The 22,676-nt window shown below is 41.3% G+C and overlaps 1 protein-coding gene across 3 annotated transcripts in view; it reads right to left on the minus strand.

The window, feature by feature from the left end:
- Positions 1–17,450: 17,450 nt before the first annotated feature.
- ETS1 (ETS proto-oncogene 1, transcription factor) overlaps positions 17,451–22,676 on the minus strand; it is a 127,936-nt gene continuing 122,710 nt past the window's right edge. For all 3 annotated transcript variants that reach the window (XM_050759281.1, XM_050759282.1, XM_050759283.1), the window contains 2 exons: positions 22,180–22,298; positions 17,451–21,246 (listed from right to left, as the gene is read on the minus strand). In XM_050759281.1, coding sequence (XP_050615238.1) covers positions 21,031–21,246; positions 22,180–22,298 — 335 coding nt within the window. In that variant the 3' untranslated portion in view covers positions 17,451–21,030. The remainder of the gene's footprint in view (positions 21,247–22,179; positions 22,299–22,676) is intronic.

The following is a 22,676-nucleotide window of genomic DNA, read 5'->3' on the forward strand; positions in this document are numbered from 1 at the left end:
GAGTGAGTTCTCACAAGATCTGATGGTTTAAAAGTGTGTGGCACTTCCTCCTTTGCACGCACTCTCTCTCTCTCTCTCTATATATATATATACACACACACATATATACACACACGCATATATGTATATATACACACACACATATATACGTATATATATCCTTATCTCTCCTGCTCCTGCCACCACGTGAAGAAGGTGCTTGCTTCCACTTCACCTTCTGCCGTGATTGTAAGTTTCCTGAGGCCTCCCAGTCTGTTGTACAGGCTGTTTCCTATACAGCCTGCAGAACTGTGAATCAATTAAACCTCTTTTCTTAATAAATTACCCAGTCTCAGGTAGTTCTTTATAGCAGTGCGAAAATAGACTAATACACCAAAATATGGTAACAGAATTCAGATCAGTTGTCTGAGGACAGGAGATGGAGATGAGGGGCTGTGTGGGAGGAAGGGATTACACAAGGCTAGAGGGAACTTTGGGTCATGTGTTCATTAGCTTTAATGCGGTAATAGTTTCACAGTGTACAATAAGTTAAACCCTATCAAATTACGTGTTTTAATTTGCACAGCTTATTGTGTGTCAATTATACTTCAGCAAAACTCTTTAAATTTTATTTAAAAGAAGGAAAAGGAAGAACAGATATTTAGATGCCAAGAAATGACATGAAAATATTTATATGTACTTATGTAAGTAATAGTTACTCTTAATCTGTCAATTTGGTCTTTATTGTTAAGAGATAAAGTGAAATTCAGAATTAAGTGGGATTAGTTAGAGACCATTTTAGAGAAAAGGAGAAACAGTGCTCACCATTGTAAACCAAGAATCTAGTAAGATCCATCATCTGTAAACAATTTACTTTGAGAAATTATTTTTTCCTTGTAGTGGTTATGGGTTTCCCTGAGCCATTCACACTCTAACCCAATGACCTTAAAATTTAGGAAAATAGAGGTGCATTTTCTTGCTACTGGGAATAGAAAAGCTAACTGGGCTATGAATGACTTGAGTTTGTGGTCTTGGGCTCATTAACACTGGACAACAACCAAATGAGCTAATCAGCCACTGCTAACATTACAGAGAAACTTTATTGAGGTATAATTAAAGTACATTAAACCATACATGTATAAAATGTACAATTTGATCAGCTTTTGAATATGTATATACTCATGAAACCATCACCACAATCAAAATAACAAACATTTAATCAACTCCAGAAGTTTCTTTGTGTCCCTTTATAATCCATTCTTCCTGCACCTCTATCCTCAGCAACTACTGATCTGTTTTCTTTCAGGACAGAGTAATTGGCTTTTTTCTAGAATTTAATATAACTGGAATAATACAGTTTGTACCATTTGGTTAGTTATATTTTAATATCTTTAGAAATTAGATATGCCCCCTCTCTCATTTTTGATATTGGTAGTTTGTCTTTTGTCTTTTTTTCCTAATAAGTCTAACTAGATTATTGATCTTTATGAGTTTTGCAAAGAACCATCTCCGGATTTCATTGATTTTTTTTTCTATTGTTTTTCTGTTCTCCAGTGCATTTATTTAGGCTCTGATCATTTCATGTCTTTTCCTTTCTTTGGGTTTTATTTGCTTTTCTTCTTCTAGTTTCTTAAGGTGGAAACCGAGTTCATTGATTTGAAGATGTTTTTCTTTTTTAATATGAAGCCTGTTTGTTCTATAAATGTTCCCCTAAGTGCTGCCTGAGCTGTATCTCAAATTTTTTTGTGCGTTTTGTTTTCATTTTCATTGAGTTCAAAATACTTTCCAGTTTCTCTTTTGATTTTTTCAACCATGATCCATGAGTTATTTATAAATATTATCTTGAGACTACTTGGAGTATTCCAGGTATCTTTCTGATACACTCATTTCTGATTTAATTCCATTGTAGTCACTGCAGGACAGATTTTCTGTGACTTGACTCCTTCTAAATTTACTGGGATTTGTTTTCTCATTCAACATTTGGTCTCTCTTGGGAAATGTTTCATTAATACTTGAATATAAAGTATATTCTGTTGTTGTTGGGTGCAATGTTCTATAATTGTCAATTAGGTCAATTTAGTTAATAGTGTTATTCAAATCTTCTAAATACTTATGGACTTTCTGTCTATATGTTCTATCAATTACTGAAATCTCTGACTATAACTGTGAATATGTTTGTTTTCCTTAAGTTTTTGCTCCATGTATTTGGAAGCTCAGTTATTATGTGTGTAAATATTTAGGATTGTTATATCATCTTGATGAGCTGACTACTATATCATTATTAAATGGCCCTCTTTATCCCTGGTAATCTTATTTGCTGTAAAACCTACTTTTTAATATGAATATAGCCTTATTAGCTTTATTTTGATGACTATTAACATTGTATATAATTTTTCTTCTTTTTATTTTAATGTGTTTGTGTATTTAAAGTGCATTCCTTGTAGGTAACATATAGTTGAGTCTTTCTTTTTATCCAAAATGACACCTCTGACTTGAATCTGAAGGGTTTAAACTTTTTGTATTTAATGTGAATATGTATATGATTGGTTTTAAATTTACCAGCTGGCTAGTATTTTCTATTTATTCCAACTATTATTCTTTGTTCCCTTTTTCCTCTATGCTTTCTTTTCAGTTAATTATACTTTTAAAAATATTTCTTACTCCTTTGTTTTATTATTTTAATGGTTGATATAGGGTCATTGATTATGTCTTTAACTTATCACAGTTATCTTTCAAGTAACATTATACCACTTTGTACTTGTATTAGAAAACCTTGCAATAATGTACTTCCATTCTCTGTCTCCAAAATTTTATACTACTGTTATCATACATTTTATTTCTACATATGTAATAAGACCTATATTACATTGTTTCTGTGTTTGCTTTAAAAAAATCAAGTTTTCAAAGAAATGTTTAAAATGAGAAAATATATTTGTCTATATAATTTTTTTCAAGGCTCTTAATTCTATTCAGTATATCAGACTTCTATCTGGTATCATTTTTCTTCTGCTTGAAAGATATCTTTTATCAGGGATGCCCTCTCTCACCACTCCTATTCAACATAGTGTTGGAAGTTCTAGCCAGGGCAATCAGGCAAGAGAAAGAAATAATGGGTATTCAATTAGGAAAAGAGGAAATCAGATTGTCCCTATTTGCAGATGACATGATTGTATATTTAGAAAACCCCATCATCTCAGCCCAAAATCTCCATAAGCTGATCAGCAACTTCAGCAAAGTCTCAGGATACAAAATCAATGTGCAAAAATCACAAGTCTTCCTATACACCAATAACAGACAAACAGAGAGCCAAATCATGAGTGAACTCCCATTCACAATTGCTACAAAGAGAATAAAATACCTGGGAATCCAACTTACAAGGGATGTGAAGGACCTCTTCAAGGAGAACTACAAACCACTGCTCAATGAAATAAAAGAGGACACAAACAAATGGAGGAACATTCCATGCTTATGGATAGGAAGAATCAATATCGTGAAAATGGCCATACTGCCCAAGGTAATTTATAGATTCAATGCCATCCCCATCAAGCTACCAATGACTTTCTTCACAGAATTGGAAAAAACTACTTTAAATCTCATATGGAACCAAAAAAGAGCCTGCATTGCCAAGTCAATCTTAAGCAAAAAGAACAAAGCTGGAGGCATCATGCTACCTGACTTCAAACTATACTACAAAGCTGCAGTAACCAAAAGAGCATGGTACTGCAATGAAAACAGAGAGATAGACCAATGGAACAGAACACAGACCTCAGGAATAACACCATGTATCTATAACCATCTGACCTTTGACAAATCTGACAAAAACAAGAAATGGGGAAAGGATTCCCTTTTTAATAAATAGTGCTGTGAAAACTGGCTAGCCATATGTAGAAAGATGAAACTGGATCCCTTCCTTACACTTTATATAAACATTAATTCAAGATGGATTAAAGACTTAAATGTTAGACCTAAAACCATAAAAACCCTAGAAGACAATCTAGGCAATACTATTCAGGACATAGGCACAGGCAAGGACTTCATGACTAAAACACCAAAAGCAAAGGCAACAAAAGCCAAAGTAGACAAATGGGATCAAATTAAACTAAAGCACTTCTGCATAGCAAAAGAAACTACCATCAAGATGAACACGCAACCTACAGAATGGGAGAAAATTTTTGCAATCTACCCATCTGACAAAGGGCTAATATCCAGAATTTACAAGAAAAAAACAGACAACCCCATCAAAAAGTGGGCAAAGGATATGAACAGACACTTCTCAAAAGAAGACATTTATGCAGCCAACAGACACATGAAAAAATGCTCATCATGACTGGTCATCAGAGAAATGCAAATCAAAACAACAATGAGATAGCATCTCACACCAGTTAGAATGGTGATCATTAAAAAGTCAGGAAACGACAGATGCTGGAGAGGATGTAGAGAAATAGGAACATTTTTACACTGTTGGTGGGTATGTAAACTAGTTTCACCATTGTGGAAGACAATGTGGCAATTCCTCAAGGATCTAGAACTAGAAATACCATTTGACCCAGCGATGCCATTACTGGGTATATACCCAAAGGATTATAAATCATGCTGCTATAAAGACACATGCACAAGTATGTTTATTGTGACACTATTCACAGTAGCAAAGACTTGGAACCAACCCAAATGTCCATCAATGATAGACTGGATTAAGAAAATGTGGCATATATTCACCATGGAATACTATGCAACCATAAAAAAGGATGAGTTCAAGGACAGAAAACCAAATACCACATGTTCTCACTCATAGGTGGCAACTGAACAATGAGAACACTTGGACACAGGATGGGGAAATCACACATGGGGGCCTGCAGTGGGGTGGGGAGCAGGGGAAGGATAGCATTAGGAGAAATACCTAATGTAAATGACGAGTTAATGTATGCAGCATGCCAACATGGCACATGTATAACTATGTAACAAACCTGCACGTTGTGCACATGTACCCTAGAACTTAAAGTATAATAAAAAATAAAAACAAAGAAAAAAGTTAAAAAAAAAAAAAAGAAGAAGAAGAAGTGGTGCTCAGAAAAAAAAAATGGGACCATGCCGGAAAAAAAAAAGAAAACAATGTGTCTTTTATAATCTTTTTGTGTAGTTCTGCTGGTGATAAAAGCTTTTAATATTTTGTGTCAGAAAAAGTCTTTGTTTCAAAAGATTATTTTCACTAGGTATAGAACTCTAGGTTGCCTGTTTTTTTTTTCACTTTCACTGCTTTAAAGATGTTGGGCACTATCCTCCTCCTTGAATTGTTTTTGACAAGGAATCTTTTATTTTTTCTTTTGATCTTCTGTATGTAAAATATCTTATCTTTTAAGACATTTAAGAGTTATTTTTTATCACTGGCTTTAAGAAACTTGATGCACTTAGCATATTTTGTTTTCATGTTTCTTGTGCTTGGGGTTTGTGGGGCTTCTTAGATGGGTGAGTTTATAGTTTCCATCAAATTCTGAATAGTTTCAGCCATTAATAAAGTTTCCTTTTTTTTTTTCTATCACACACTCTGCCTCTCTGGGGACTCCAACTGCATGTTTATTCAGAGACTTAGAGTTGTCCCACAACTCACTGACACTCTGCTCATTTTTCTTTTCACTCTTTATTTTATGTGTGCTTTATTAAGGGTCATTTCATTGCTAGGACTTCACAGTGTTGAATCTGCCATTAATCCCATCCAATGTATCTTTCATGTCATATGTTATATAGCTCTCAACTGCAGAATTTTTACTTGGGTCTTTTGTATCGCATTTGGCATGTTTGGTCTTTTCTCTAGCTTCTTCAACGTGTGAAATTGTTACTCTCTTTTAATTCCTTGTGGACTAAGTCTATCGTCTGTGTCATTTCTTGGAAATTTTCAACTGGCTGATTTTTTCCTTCATTATGGGTCATATTTTCCTGCTTCTTTGTATGCCTGGTAACTCTTTATTGGATGCCAGACATAGTGGACTGGCTGGATATTTTTGTATTCCTAAAAATACCCTTGAGTTAAGTTACTTGGAAATAGTTTGACCCTTTCGAGTCTTGCTTTTAAGCTTATTTGGCAGGAACAGAACAGTATTTAGCCTAGGGCTAATTTTGCTTTACTATTGAGGCAAAACCTTTCAGTACTATACCTAATGCCCATAAATTATAAAGTTCAAGAACAGGCAAAACTAACTATGCCAAAAGAAATCAGAATAGTGATTGACGGTAGGGTGTGGATATTGGAATTTTCTGGTATATTGCTTATACAAATATACCTATTAAATTCATCAAACTGCTCAAAATCTGTGCATATCACTATTATATTCATTTTACCTCAATAAAAATCAAGTTTGGTATCAAATATATGTGTACATAATTCAGTGCTGAAAAGATTTATACTAAAATTTCAATAGTGAAGAATATCAGGTAGTTTTCTAATTGGCTTCTGAATATTTTCATGTTATGTAAATTTTCAATATATATAATCTTCTAAAAATACATAAAACTAATATTTAATGAAACCATTTAAAGGGGACTCTCTACTTTGTAGAATGTTTATTGGGCATTTGCCATGTATCGGGTCCTTTGAAAGTCACTTTATTACATGATTCTATTTAAACAATATAACAACTCTATCAAGTAGGTACTACCCCATTTGCAAAAGAGAAAATCGTGATTCAGACTTGTAGTTACGTGTCCAAGGACCCTCAATTTGATCTTAGGTCTGCCTGCTTCTGAAGTCCGTATTTTGATTCTAAGAGAATTAAGCCCTCAAGATGGATTTCTGATATTCAGAGAGTAAAGAATGCTTGGCAGGATGGAAGAATCCCAGAAATATATTACTGTCTATGAGCATAGGAATTGGCACATTGGATTCTGGGAGTTAACTGTTAAAATGGAAAAGTGAATTATCCAAATGTCAGAGTCACAAATCAAGCACAGTTAATCTGAAACCCAAGAAAGTCTGACCTGAGACAAGGAAAGAGGTGGGTGGCTCAGAGAAAATCCAAAAAAACAAAACAAAACAAAACTAGATCAAGCATGGTGAGAGAGGGAAGAAAAGTGTTCCTTCCTTATAACCTGTAGGCAAGTTATAAAAACAAGGGTTGTTTTGTCCCCTCTTGGAGTAAAACCTCAGAGACCAAAGTTCAACGCTGTCAGGTTACAGGAATGGAAACCGTGAATTCCCTGTATCAGCTGCCTCCAGCCCAGGCAAGCCTGACTCACAGGTTGGTCACCTGTTTGGAATGGGCTGCGGGAGAGCACACCCATGAGGCTGCCCAGAGAGCAACGGGCCACAGCAGTTTCCCTGTGAACTGTGTTCAGGTAAGACCCTGCAGTCAGACCAGATCACTCCTCTTTTGCTATTTCTTTGTAAAGAGAGTCTCTTTCCATTTCGAAAACGTACTCTGAGCTCTGGGCTTTAACAGCTTCATTTGTTTTCCTTCATCTCCCAGTTGACAACTGTGAAGGAAACACTCATTGATCAAGTTCTTTCAGCTTGGAATGGAGCCTCTGACTCCCAAAAATCTCTCCCAGGACCAACTGCAGGGGGGTAGTGGATCTAGGATTAAGGCTGGAGCCTGAAGCACTGCTGAGAATGGGGAGTCTGAGAGGTAAGGACCTCCATATGTACAAGCTGGTTGGTGCTCTCTCAGAGCCTGCATGAGGCTTTTTCCAGAGAATATGAATCCCAGTCTGAGCAGCAACATGGATCAGAGCTGGTAGTGGGGAAGATGGAGGTTCTCACGCTTGGATATCTTCAGCATCCTTCTTGTATCCTTGTGTGCAAAATGGGAGCCTGGGAAAGGAACTAGAAGAACTGAACTCCATCCCTCCAATACATACACACCGACTTTTTCCTCTTTTATAGCATAGCTTGGCTGTCCAAATGTTCTGGCAGAGACCAGGCTCCAGGCTCAGTAGGGGGTTCTAAGTTTCCATGGCTCATTTACTTCTGAGACCTTTGGCTCAGTTGCATAATGGGGGGCTAATTCCTGCCAACTGTGGCCCTGTTGTGTGATACCTTCTGACACAAACATTTTTTGAAAAAAGATTGCTGGGAACTGGACTGAAACCAGCATATAACCGTTTGTTTCATACTGGTTAGGAAGCCACCAGGAAGGCCTACCCAAAGTGGTTTTAAACACATACACATAGTCCTCTCCTCTTAGAGCCAAGAACAGGCTGTTAGTGATGTGTTAGAAAATACAAGCTGACCTTCTCAGCCATGAGGGAAGCTCCCCAGGCCCACCAGCAGACTTTTGCCGAGAATGGGCTTCATCTTGAGCCCGTGGCTCTTCCCTAGCTTCCCGGCAGAAGCAAGGTTAGACTGGATAAGTCAAACACTTCTTGAGCATTGCTTACTACATGTCAAGTTCTACCCTAGACCCTCAATAGAAAGTATTTCACTGATCCTCACAATAGATCAGTGGGGTAAGTGTCACTATTGTGATTTTGAGGAAACTGAGACTCAGAGAAGTTACATATATTCCCAAAGTCACATAGTAAACTGAGTGTGTAAATTCGACTTGAATGGTAGAGTCAGAATTTAAACTCTGATTTTTACCGGTTGCAAACGCTGGGGTTTTCCCACCGCCACCAGCAAAAATCTTGCTGGCCCTCAGCAGATATTCCTTTACAGCAGTCATTTCAAAACTTTTCTGACCTTATACTCCCATCGTAAATATTTTTAAGAACCACCTTCAATACAGGCATATTTATTTATTTATAAACTCCATGCCCTAGCTAATATCTGTTAGCATTGCCTGGTAATATAATACCCCAGAGCACTAATTGTCATTAATGACAATAAATATATATCCATGTTTAATGTAGTCTTCAAGATTTGGAAAATTTTTTGGCCAGATCTTGTGAAACCTAATTAAATTACTTTTTTTTAGCTTTAATACACGGCTGGCAAATAATTTGTTTCAGGAGTAGAAGAAATGATATGGCATTTTTCTTACCTTCTTGGGCCTGAATTGCTCCTATTGTCAACCATCTCCAGTTTCCTTACAGAACCTATTTTAAGACATTTTTCCATTTTGTAAATGTGATTTGGTTAAAGTGAGATAATATGGTTTGTAAATTGACTCGCTGTGTTTATGCAAGACCATGGAATACTATGCACCCATGAAAAGGGATGAGTTCATGTCCTTTGCAGGGACATGGATGAAGCTGGACACCATCATTCTCAGCAAACTATCACAAGAACAGAAAACCAAACACCACATGTTCTCACTCAGAAGCGGGAGTTGAACAATGAGAACACATGGACACAGGGAGGGGAACATTACACACCAGGGCCTGTCGGGTGGTGGGGGGTCAGGGGAGGGAGAGCATTAGGAGAAATATCTAATGTAGATGATGGGCTGATGGGTGCAGCAAACCACCACGGCACCTGGTTACCTATGTAACAAACATATATATATACACACACACACAATTATATGGGAAAAGAGAAATCAGGGCTCCAGTAGGACCTCCCCCACCCACCTTGCAGAACTTCACTTTCCTCACAGAGCTTCGCATGGATGCAAATGATTGGTGGGAGTCTGAGGGTACCGGGATCTATATATACATTCAGTATTAGTACATAGAAACGTAGTTCCCATTTGTAGATGGAAAGTACCTATGAATGGAAGCTCTAATGGTTTCTTCTCTCATCTCATGTTCTATTCTGTGCAGTTCCTGGAGCGGGCACTCCCCGCCTGGGAGACTCCTGCCTTGCAGGAAGGAGTGACATATTCCTGAATTGGACCCCACTCAGATGCAGAAGGCTAAGATTGGATGAGAAAAGTGGGTCAGTGAATGGGGGAGCTGGTGGGTGGGGTGGATGGAAGGAGGTGCCCACTCTGGAGGGCAAGAGAAAGGCACGAAAGCATGGGGCCACACCAGGGCTGCGTTCTGGGCCATCCCCGGGGGACTCCTGCCTAGGGGAGGGGGTGCGTCGGCTGCAGCAGCCCAGTTTTCTGGATTTCTTTCCTTCTGAGTCCAGGTCTTCCAGAAGCCTCTCTCCTAAATGCTCAAATACCAGAGTAAATGAAAACACTCTGCGGCACAATGGTCCCTTAAGATTTGTTTTCCAAGATGGAAAAGAAAGGCATTTCAGCCCTTTCACGGATAAAAATAACTTGCTGTTGATTTTGAAATCCCTTTCATTTGTCTCCCACAGACCGGCCCCATACAATGGTACTTTGTGAGAGAGCTCGCTGCATGGGCCGGCCGGGCCCCCTGTCCTCCGCCTGCCAACGGGAGGAGACGCGAGGCGCTGGGAGCTCCAGAGTGGGCGAGGACCTCGGGCAGACCCGGCGTTGCTGTTGGACATCATTCAGAAGTCCCCGCTCAGCGGGGGCAGCCCAAAGAGCAAAACAAACAGAGCGAGGAGTAGTGGAAAATGCTGAGTCCTGGAGCTGGCCGGAACAGCGTTCGCCTTTCCACGCCCGGAGCCAGCCGCTCTGCCCACCTGCAGCTGCAATAGCAAGCAGGGCCGCAGCAGGCAGGGAGGCCTTGGCACCAGAGCCCGTCCAGGGCTGAGGGCGGGGAACAGACACTCCTCTCTCTTCAGACAGGCCCTCCAGAGTCCTCGCCCTGAAGGCTCAGGTCTTTTTCTTGTTCCAGGAGTCCAGTGAAAAAATAGTTCTCAAAAAAGGGGGAAAAAGACTTTCTTGAACTGTAGTTTCAGATTTACTAATAGTGTCCATTTACATAGCACTTACGAAATGTCAAGCCCCAACACAGATGAATTGGCAATCACCGTGTCAGTCCTGCGAGGCTGGTGCTGTTATCCCCATTTCACAGATGAAAAAAGCCAGGCACAGAGAAGTCAAGTCACTTACCCAAGATCACAGTGCTCAACGATGGCGGGGCCAGGATTTAAAACCTGGCTTTAGATTTAAAACCTAGTTTACAGTCTTAAAGGTGACTGCCTTTTCTCTTCAGCTTATCAAATTTCCTCTCTAGGAATACCAGATGTGAGACACAAAGAGAGGACACTCAAGATGGAGAGTGAAGGGAATGAATGAGAGAGAGAAGAATCAGCAAGGACTAGAATAATACAAACGATTTCTTTAAAAAGCAGGAGGCCATCAGCCCAGGAGAAGGAGTGTGAGACCGAGGTACAGAAGTGACAGGAAATGCTGAACTGGGGCTGGAAGGTGTGACAGTACGAGTCAGACAGACACCTGCTCTGTCCCGTGTCCGAAACAGGATTCCAGAAATAATGTGAAGAGGTTGCTTGGCAAAGGGGGCTCACACAGCTCTGGGGGAAACTGAGGATCAGTAGCTGGAGCAGAAAAATAGAGAAATGAACACCTTCTTTCTTTCCAGTTACAGCCGCAGTGGAGGCAGATGGCCAGGGCTCCTGGGAGAGACAGATCCTGATAAGAAGAGAGGGCCTGTGGCTGTCATGCAGGGAGGTCTGTCACATTCCTCTAACCCAAGAGCTCTTGTCCCCAGAGGAACGAGGAAAAGGAAGAAAGGAATGAACAAATGAACAAAGGAAGGAATGAAAAGAGAGAGACAGAAGGAGGGAAGAAGGGCTGAAAGGAAGAGGCTCTTTCTTTTTTTTTTTTTTTTTTTTTGCGACAGAGTCTCGCTCTGTCGCCCAGGCTGGAGTGCAGTGGCCGGATCTCAGCTCACTGCAAGCTCCACCTCCTGGGTTTACGCCATTCTCCTGCCTCAGCCTCCCGAGTAGCTGGGACTACAGGCGCCCGCCACCTCGCCCAGCTAAGTTTTTGTATTTTTTAGTAGAGATGGGGTTTCACCGTGTCAGCCAGGATGGTCTCGATCTCCTGACCTCGTGATCCGCCCGTCTCGGCCTCCCAAAGTGCTGGGATTACAGGCTTGAGCCACTGCGCCCGGCGAGGCTATTTCTTTCTTGTGTTTGGAAGAACAAGCTGCCAACCCTCATTAAATGCATAGGATTTAGAATTACTACACCTAAATTCTAATTCTGCCTCTGTCACCGGTTAGTAATGTGATCTCACGGAAATCATTGAAACTCCCTTAACCTGAAACCCTATATCTATACAATGAGGACACTGGACTACACCTCTAAGGTTCTCTCTGGATCTGAAATCCACACTCTGATGATACTGAGACCAAGGACGGGGACTTTGATCATTGCCTTTGCATGCCACCCAAGGTCTACGCCCTTGCACAGTGCCTGCCACCCATCCACACCGACCAGTCACCCAGGGCTGGTGATTCTGTGTTCTCCACACCTCTCTGATGTGCCATTGCTGCTTCCCTTGTACGCATCTCTTCTGAGCATGACAGTTTTCCAACTGGTCTCCCTGTTTCCACCCTTGTCTGGCTCTGATTCACGTTCTACTCCACAGTCAGAATGATTTTCCTAAGCACAGGTCGGGTCATGTGACTTAGCCTGCTGGAAGAGCCTCAGGACTCCACGTCACTCTTCATACAGCCCACAGGCCCCTGGATCATCTCCACCCGTTCTTGCTGTCCTCTCCTCCCACCCACACACCTTTGCACACTGTGCTCTGGATCCATAAAACTACTTCCAGTTTCTCCATCAGTGTACACACTTTCTCACCTCTCAGCCCTTGGACATGCATTCCCCACCACCGGAACCTCTTTCCCTCTCCACTTCACTACCTGCTACTCACCTGCAGGCCACACATTCCTTCAGGTTAGGTTCCTCCTATGTGTCAAATCATAATGTTACTTCACTGGATGGTATTACCCTTTTATTTGTCTATAAATTGTAATTTACTAGAATCGGAGTGAAGGAAAAAGTGTTTACCTTCTTCCTTATGGTTTCCCTGCTACTGAACCCAATGCCAACCACACAGCATATGCTCAATGGATGTTTGTTATCTGAATAAATTTGCTTGGTGGCTTCACTATGTAGGGCACCTTCTAGATATAACATCCTATAGTTCCGTAAACTGAGATGTCAGTGACTCTACATTTTCAGTTTCTGCAAACTGAGAAAGATAAGGCCTCCCACCACCGAATGATCCAACTTTCTTAGTCCCCCGTTCCCAGCCTAAGCACCATTATTCAGCAGATCCTTATGTCCATCAGAACTAATAGAAATAATTATCGTGATCGATACTGAATCAGCTAGAATCAGCTTTAAACCAGGATGCATTGCCTAGAAATTGGATTAAATTTAGCACAGCATGGGACTAGAGACAGTGCTGAGGGAAGAGTGAGGTCTGCATTCCAGTACCAGTGCCATCATTAATGAGATGACATTGGGAAAGTCCTCTCGCCTTTCTAAACCTTGAATTCATGAATGCCTAATTGAAGAGGTTGCACCAGATGATCTTTAAGGTCTCTTTTGACTCTAAAATGTGGAATTGTAGAATTCTGGCATTTGCTCCTCATCTCATCATCCTCTAGGCCATTATTGGGTTTAATTAGGAGACCATGTAAAGTATCATGGGACCAACAGGAACTGCTGAGTAATTACGCCAGGACAAGGGAGGGACTCTGAGACGATTCCAGGTACACCAGAATGTGTGGTCACTCTTATTTTAATTTTCTTTCTGGACTGGGCTTCAGGTTTTGGACTGTCACTTGTAGTTGCAGAAAGAAGGCTCTTTGGAATTTGTGATCAGGGCTCTGATCTGAGATTTCAGAGGCCACGTGCACGGGTTCCTAGAGCAGCTAACACATGCCACCAATCATGCACATGGCACACCCGGGCCCTTCCTGCTCTAAATGGGAAATCTGTGCTCAGAGTTAGTACAGCCTTCCATCCATACCCTGCTGAGTTCATACACCCACCCCAGCCTGCCGGTGTTCCATGATGAGCCAGTGAAGAAAACATATCCCCTTGGGCTCATGTGCACAGCTCTGTGCTATCATGATGAAAACTTGGCCATAGAGAAAACAGATATTTGAATGAAATATCTGTTACCCCTAAACACTGGTCATACTGGTCATTGTCTTCACCGTCATTCTTACCTTGTCTCAAATATGGATAAGCATCTCACATTACAGGTGCACTGGCTGCACTGTATTTGCAAACTTCCTTATTCCCATGGAAGGCAGAACAAATGGAACAAAGTTGGTCTACCTGAGAAGCAGATTGGCAGAGGGATTCCCCCAATTCAGTCACACTTGAAGTTTTGAACTTGCCTTCCCCTGAGATCTGTAAGAATAATGACTATTTCTGATGAACACAACACAGTTCCAAAACCATCTGGAAGCTCCCAGTCCCATCTCTTCTTCTAAAGTTAGGAATAGCCTTGTTCCACAGAGGCAATCCCAGACCAAACCCAGCACTCATCATTAGCTTTTCAGGCTTGCGAAGACAGTTGCCACTTCTTTGAGTATACCTGGACATGTGCTATTTCTAGGTACATCTGGGGGACAGCCTTTGACAAGGTGTAAGAAGAGTCACAGCTGAAATTGTAGGTTTGCCTATAAAAAGGTTAAAAAGAGCCTGTTACCGCCCAGGGCCAGCGGCTCAGGCTGACCATGTGGAGTGGAGAGAGAAGGTCGTGACTCTCTCTTGACCCTCACTAATTCCCACAAGAGCCTGCTGAAAACATCCTTGTACTGTTAAGTTGTATCACATGGAATGACCAGGGCTGACCTGATATCAAAGCTCTGTAGAAATGCTGTGGTCCAGAGAGCACGAGAGCCTGAGTGGCAGGGAAGAGAGATTAGAGATAGGACTGTAAACTCAAACGGGCTTTGGGGATTGTGCAGCCTGTCACGAGCCTGGCTGGCCCTTGTTGATTTCCTAGGTTGCTGTGGGCAGATGATCATCGCTATCATTACTTTGGATGTCAGGACGTTGAGATACACCAGGCAATCTGATGCAACTGGCTTTCCCAGGGCAGAAGCATTTGCCAGGAAAGTAGAAACAGGGAGAGGGATTGGAACATTGAATAAACCAGGAAATGGCACTGACCAAGGGACAAAGAGGCCAGAGCCACTTTACCCCTCATTTGGGGTTCTAAATTCTCATCAAAGTTTTTTTTCCTCAACTTCAAACCTTGTGGCATTTTCACCAATTGATCAACAACTGCCTTTATCAGACTCCTTAAATCTCTGCCTCACTGCAAAAAGTGCCAGGAGGAATGCTTTTCTCTTCTGTTAGTTAGGTGAGGATTCTCACAGCATGGGGGCATCTCACAGAGTAAGGAGATGCCAGCCGCATGCCGAGCCAATATGCCCATAAATGCAAGGGCCAGGTCCTTAATCCAGCCACGAGGAGGGTCAAGGATCCCTGTATACAAGCCAGAGAAGGGATTCTGTACAACTAGAACTGCGTCGCAAGCCACCTTCCAGAGCAGCCCCTGGGGAAAAGCAGAGGTCAAAAAGCAGTACGGAAGTGTAAAGGCTTACTTACTGAAAGAAGACTTTGTCCTTGTCCCGTATTTGATGTATGAAATGTACCCCTTAGTAACCAGGCCTGTGGCTCCCAGAGCTGGTGAGCCATCAGCCAGCATCATCAAAAGAGACTTTTCAGAGTTCTAGGCCAGCAATACGGCGTCATGGAAAGAACGGGGCTTAGAAGTCAGATGGTTCTCTGATGAACCTGATGACCTCTTGTACTCTCTTCCACTGTAGGCTCTAGAATAAAATGAGCTTCATGCCAAATAAACCTGGAATGTGGATAGATATCTACACAGGGGTCACAAAATTAAATTCTACAGGGACAAGGCAGGAATGTCAATGTGTGGGCCTGGCCTGTGAGAGATAAAATAGGAGACTGATATGCACCTAAAGGAAGCAGCTTCAGTTCAGTGCCCATGGTGGTTGCTATGAAGCAATATGCTAGAATCCAAAGACATCCCATTACCCTACTACAGTACATTCTTCTCTTGGGTTTCCTACACTGTGAAGGCCGAAGTGCCCATCTCCATGGCATGGAAGCAGCCTGTGTGTGACGTCTGGTTCACATTGTTTGCCTTATTGTACCCAAAGCACAAATCACAATCGTTTCCCTTTTTAGGTTAAAATAGTTACATTTCATTCATACACCTCTGCCGATCCGCTCTTTTTTCTTTTTGTCTTGGGTGCTGTAGCTTGCTCCAAAGTTATAGCAGTCGAGTCAGAATAGACTTGGTTCATTTTCTTATCCTATCACCTCCTGAAAGCTGTTCAAATCTACAGAGTGTGATCATCACCTCCACTTTCCCTTGTGTCTCCTTCTATCCTCACCCTGCCCGTCTTCCCAAATTGTGCAGTTGCTTTGAAAGATAGTCTCCCCTCCAGACCTCCACCATTGCAGCTTCAACCATGGTCTCAGCAGTATTGTTAAGAGAAATCACCAAAGCCCGGTTGCCTGAGGGTTCCTCATCTGAACTCTAGCTCCTAGTGGGAGAAGGGTAGGGCTAAGCTGATTTCATTCAAGTACATCTTGCATCTTTGACCCTGGTGAGCATTAAGTCAGGTACTTGGAGGGATAACAGCAACTTGGCACTGAAGGAAAGCTCTCTGGTTGAATCCTTGCCTGAAGCAGAAACCTATTCTCTGTGTGCTGTTTATTCAGAAGAGTTCAAATGTGGCCTCAGGTTGGCTCAGGAATTATGGCTTTGCCCAGGTTTGCAGTTGAAAACTAAAAACAAAATGTAAGGACCTGAAGCCATTTTTCCCAAAGTCTCCAGTAAATGTTAGTGGCTTGACCAGGATTCAGGGGCTGGAGGCTTCTTCGCGGCCAGTCCTGCTCCCTGACCACCAGACCACACAGTCCGTGCTTAACGTGTACTCAGCAAACCTCAAGCTCCAGGCCTGAAGAAACAGATTTTCCAAAAACAGAGCTCTCTTTGTGAACAATTCAGCAAAAATTCACTTTCCAGCTGTGAGCTGGGATTCATGTTGCAAATGTTGGTGTTAATTAAAAACATCCACCTTCTACAGTTTCAGCAACAAGGAATAAGCACCATGCACGATGTGTTCCTAAGCAGTCCCCTCCAAAGCACTTATAAATATGATTTTATTTATGGCATGGGTTGCTAGGGGTTCTGACAGATATTATTATTCCCAATCTTCAGCCCCAGTGAAAGAGTTGGGGCCAAGGAGATGGATGTGAAGGGCCCAAGTTGCCACAGAGCAAAATTACTATCAATGGTGGACACAAGAATACTGCTCCTTTCCCACAGGATCCACTAAAGATGTTCAACTTTCTGTATTCATATCAGGAACGGTACCTAGCTGAAATCAAATGTTTATCTGTTGAGTCATTAAAAATTTTCTTCACATGGCTCTTAGTCCTTCAGACATGAAGAAATTAGGTCTGACAAGGCCAGGGACATTCTACAAAGGATGACAAAATATATTCAATGTTTGGGATGTTTGATGACTTCCCTATATTCCTATTATAGTTCTCACCTTATTAGGAAATCTTTATCACCAATGGTCCTGAGCTAGTGAGATCAGAAAGACTAAACTGCATCCCTCTGTGCTTGCCTCTGGTTGGTTGATTTGTTCTGCTTTAATACATGATCCAGACAAGAAAGAATCAAGCCAAAGCCACAGCATTATGAATGAAATTCTTTGTTTTTAATTTCACACAGTTTAAAATACAATATGAAATCAGGCTACAGTATATAAAAAACTCTCCAGCAAAATGATGTGCCAGCATCAGCTACTAAAATAAACAAACAAAAAACTCCGCCATAAGAATTTTTTTGCATTTAAAAAAAAAAAAAAACATCGACACTTACATCGCTACATCTCTAAGCTACCTCAGTTCTGATTTTTAAAAAGCACCTGCTTTTCCTTTTTTTCATTTTGCTTCTAAATTTTCAGCTTTTAAAAAATATAAATTATATGAAAATACAAGTTGGAAAATAGTCAAACACAATATAACATCTTTTTCATCCCTATACTTCTCAGCTTAAAAAAAAAAGTATTCTTAAAAAAAAGTTCAATAACTGAGGCAGTATTCCTGATAATTTTATTTTAATATATACATTTTATATATGCATATGTATACATATATTTATGGTTCCTTGAAACTTCTTTGGAATGTAGGTAAGAGTTCAACAAATTTATATAGACCCCAACAGAGTAAGCGGCATGCACAGCATGACTAGAAGAGAGAAGGTGTATTTCTCACCATGAAGGTTAGGCAGGTTAATGCTCTAAAACCCAGAGTGTTCATCTCCAAAGTGAGGAAAAGCACATCTGATCTTTGAATGCTACCTCCGATCCCCACAGCCACAAAATCAGGGCTCTATGTAGGGAAGTCCCTCCCCAGAATGAAGAAGGGAACAAAAGTGACTCTGAACCCTAAAGCCAAAACCGACAAAGGCTAAGGCATCTCTGGGAAAATAAGGGTTTCACCCAGCTAGACCAGATTTGCCCATCCTTCCTCTGAAGTTAACATGTGTTTTTAAAAAGCATAAACGCAACATTTCCAGTGTATAAACCACCCACCACTCTTCCTGGGATGGTCTCTGGCCTTTGGACAAAGGAGAAAAAACATCTGGCCAGATCGACAAAGCTGTCTTAATTAATACACTATCTACAAATCCTGAAAATGGTGGACCTAGAGAGAAAGGGAATTTTAGCAAACAAGCGGGCGGAGGAGCACTAGGAGGCACTTTCTTATATCTTATCTGCTAGAGGAACTGCAGGAGTTACACTCACAGAAGGAGAGCTTCCAACATAAATTTAAGAGGAACGGTGGATGCTTTGAGAAAGTGATTTTATGCCTGGTTGCAAACAGCAAGCAATAATTGATACCCGGCCTTGGTTCTACTCTTACCCATTATTGAAATGTGGAAAGACTTACCTAGAAATCTCAGGTATTATTTCAGCTGCAGTTTTGCATGTCTGCAAACACACACACACACACACACACACACACACACCATTCACACACATGCACACATTCACACACACCTTTTGCCAGTGCCCAACAAAAATCACATAATCTAAGAGAAAACAATGTAGTCCAAACAGTTCCACCCAACACTCCCTGAGCAGCTCCTAAAATATTTTGAGAGCTTCATTAAGGCACCTGCATCCAAAAGATCAAAATAACACAGCTGGGATAATTCTGCCTTCGCTTTCCACATGGATGCTCCAATTCATCAGTATGGGTACACTCATGAATCACAGAGCTATGTTCCTGATAATTCTGCGTCTGCAAGAGGATCTGGGAGTAAACAACAATCAATTTTCTTAAAGATACACTAGAAAGTAGTTAGTACTTCCAATTTCTCATCCAAATCCCAAAAAGGGCCAGCCCTGAGAAGCTTACCTGAAATATGTCTTTCCTTCTCTCACGGAAGTCCAAAAACACCACCCCTCCTCCTCGTCCTTTCAACGGGGCAACTACAGAGTGAGGGAGGTTCTAATTGTATTAGGCACTTTTCCTCACGAGTTAGATGTTGACTTTTCCCCCAAAACTCCATTTTCAGATTCCCCCTCACAACCAGCAGAAAGATGACTACCTTGCTTGACTATGTTTGCATTTAAACATTGGGGAAACTAAAAATCTATTCAAATCTCATGGACAACCTTATTCTCTTCACCGAACCGCCTTCCTTTGTTTCCTTTGCCTTCAAGTCATTCCTCTCTTCTGGAATTAACCTTTACTTACCCTGTGCCAAGACATCAGACCCAAGTATGAGGCCCTAGCATCACCTGTGCCATTCATTTTGCATACACAGTCTCACCTGACATCCTACCGGACTAATTTAAATTATTCAAAGGAAAGCCTTGCACTTCTCTTCCAAAGACAGCCAAGTCACATTTTATTGAAATGCTCTCTTCATTGCCATCACTTCTAAACCTCAGCAAGTCTAAACTCTTCAACTTAGGTCATGTCTCAAGTTACTCTTTCACTCACCAATCAGAAAGCCATACATTTCTCTCTACTGAATAACAGAGTTGGGGGTGAGGGGTGCAAAAAATGGATGATTCTTGGAAAATAAGACATAAAAGAAAAATTACAGAGTGTTAGTTTGGAACGACATGCGTTCAGGACTTATTTCTTAAGACCTGAGGGGTAATGCCCATGCATACAGCTTTTATTCCAAGTCATCTATGCTACAGATATAGGACTAAGAAAGAACCAAGTCAATCTTCCTCCTTCGATCTCCTTTCCATGACTTCAACAGTGCTCCTACGTTTACTGTGGTCCAAAACCAGGGATGCAAAATACATTCAGTTCAAAGACTTAATGCTTCTTAGCTCAACATTAAGTCCAAACCCCGAGAATCCACTAATAACAAGTAAGTAAAGGGATGTACTAATATTTTCTTAATTGTAGATGACATTCACACACATAATTCCCCTGTACCCAAATCAGCATTAATTGTCCTTCTTATATAAGTCCCATGAATTTGGGATCCCTGATCTCAGTGAGAGCGTTTTGCTTTTCCAATGGGGTCTATATAAACAGTTTTCTTTCACTGTGACAGAATCCTCAGCCGGCAAATAAAAACAAACTTACATGATATTGCAATACTGAGACCACCTTAGAGCTTAAGACGATTTTTAAGAAAAAAAAATACTGGCACAAAATTTAATAAAATAAATTGTAACACAACAATGGTTTTGGCCCCTCCCCACTGAAGTCCATCTTTGTTTCAAAACTAGAGTGATAGGTAAATAGTTCTCAGCTTTTAGTGCATCCCCCCCCAAAACGTGTTTCATCCCACCCACCTCTTTTTTGCCCTCCCAGACCTAAAAACAAAAGCAAATTAATTGCCTTACATCAGTTTCATGAGTTCTGATGTGACAATGTCTCTTGCTAATGGGTCCACAACTCAAGACACTTTTTCATGGGTGATTTTTTTAAATGATTGGACACATTAGTCTTCTTTCTCTCTTAAGCCACAGCCTTCCAGCTTCTGAGAAGACCCTTCTCCCTCTCCTGAAAATCTGCTCAAGAATTTCTGGTCCCACCCACCCCACAAGTCCTGGCTTTCCTTTTCCAACTGCACACAATTGATTACAGCTGCAACTGACTTAGCTCCCACCCCTGAAGGTAAAAAATGAGTTCTGGAAAATAAAAAATAGAATAACAATAAAAAATTCAGAGTCCAACCAACACGGCTGTCCTTGGAAGGTCTCAGCAGGGTTTCCCCAGCCCCTTCAGTGCCATCACTCATCGGCATCTGGCTTGACGTCCAGCATGGCGTGCAGCTCCTCAGGGGTGTACCCCAGCAGGCTCTGCAGGTCACACACAAAGCGGTACACGTAGCGTTTCCCCGCTGTCTTGTGGATGATGTTTTTGTCGTAATAGTAGCGTAGGCCACGGCTCAGTTTCTCATAATTCATCTTAGGTTTGTTTTTCCTCTTTCCCCATCTCCTGGCCACCTGAAATTTAAAAAGAAAAATAAAAGAGGAGTAGGCAAAAATCTACAAGATAGACCAAATATATATGTTTGTATGCCTATGCTATACCCATTCACGGTGACCCATGATGCTCCAGTAAGATGATTTGAGATTCATGTACATATAGAAAATATTTTTCTGGCCTGTCGCTTCTGAATTCCATTTTTCATGGGTTGGGCGGGGATGGGAGTCACAGTGATTCTTTAAGTTGATGAAAACAGAGTGACCCTGAACTTCTGTGGAATAGGATTAAATATTTGACTTTAAAAAATAAATGAAAAGCCACACTATACACTCTCCTCTTTCCCCATATTATTAGTAAAATCTCCTTGCTTTGCAAGCATGAAATCTAACAGGCAAGTGTGAAGTGGAGGAGCTGAGCTGTCTTTCATCAACAGGAAGTGCTTCTTTCCATACCAGGGCACAAATATTTTCTCATGTCTGCCAGAACAAAGATGTCGTCTCTCTTCTTCACTGTTTTTTATCCTCAGAATTGGGCATGGCACAGAACCACTACTCCATAAGCATGTGTGTAATGAAATAAGAAACTAATGAGCCAATCTCCCAAGGCCTCTTGAACTGTCTAGCCCCTTTCACACTCACAGAGCCACGGGGCTAGGAAGAGGCTAAGTCGCAGGAGGCAGCTCTGTGGGTGATAACCGACCTACTGCCCGGCACATTAGTGCCTCCTATCAGCTAATCCTGTAAGACAAATGGGTAACGTAGATATTTTCTCTATTTTCCAAATAATGAAACTGGGGCTCAGACAGGCTACCTAGCTCGCTCCGGGAGTGGCAAGTGGCAGAGCTGGGAATCGCAGTCCTGGAAAATGTCATACAGGTCCACACCACCCCTTCCAGGGGGTTCTCTCTCATCCTTCCTCAGCACAGTACTCGCAAGCCCCTCCTTCCTTACCTCATCTGGGTCAGAAAGTTTGAATTCCCAGCCATCTCCTGTCCAGCTGATAAAAGACTGACAGGATTTATCAGTGAGTAATTCCAGAAGAAACTGCCACAGCTGGATTGGTCCACTGCCTAGAAACACAAGCCATTGTGAATCATTACACCAGATACTCAGCACTCCACGCAGCTGATCCCCACACACACGGCACTCCCACATCCCTCTTCTCTCAGCCCATCCAGCCAGGAGAAAATGAAGGCAACAGATAGTGCACATGTCAGAGGAAGTGTTATGAGCTCTAACAGATAGAAAAGACAAAGGCCTCCCTATAAAACAAAAGCATGGAAGAAAATGTGTCAAGTGCCTTATTTTGATTAACTTAAGGATTGGTTCATTTTTATTGCTAAGCAAATTCTAGAAAGAGAATACTGTGCCTATCCTCTGGGGTATTCTAAGGTAGCATCATCTTTTACACCTTCAAAAACTAAGTCGTTATTTTTGCCTTCAGAAGT

Source organism: Macaca thibetana, chromosome 14, assembly GCF_024542745.1.
Source record: "Macaca thibetana thibetana isolate TM-01 chromosome 14, ASM2454274v1, whole genome shotgun sequence".
NCBI lineage: Eukaryota > Metazoa > Chordata > Mammalia > Primates > Cercopithecidae > Macaca > Macaca thibetana.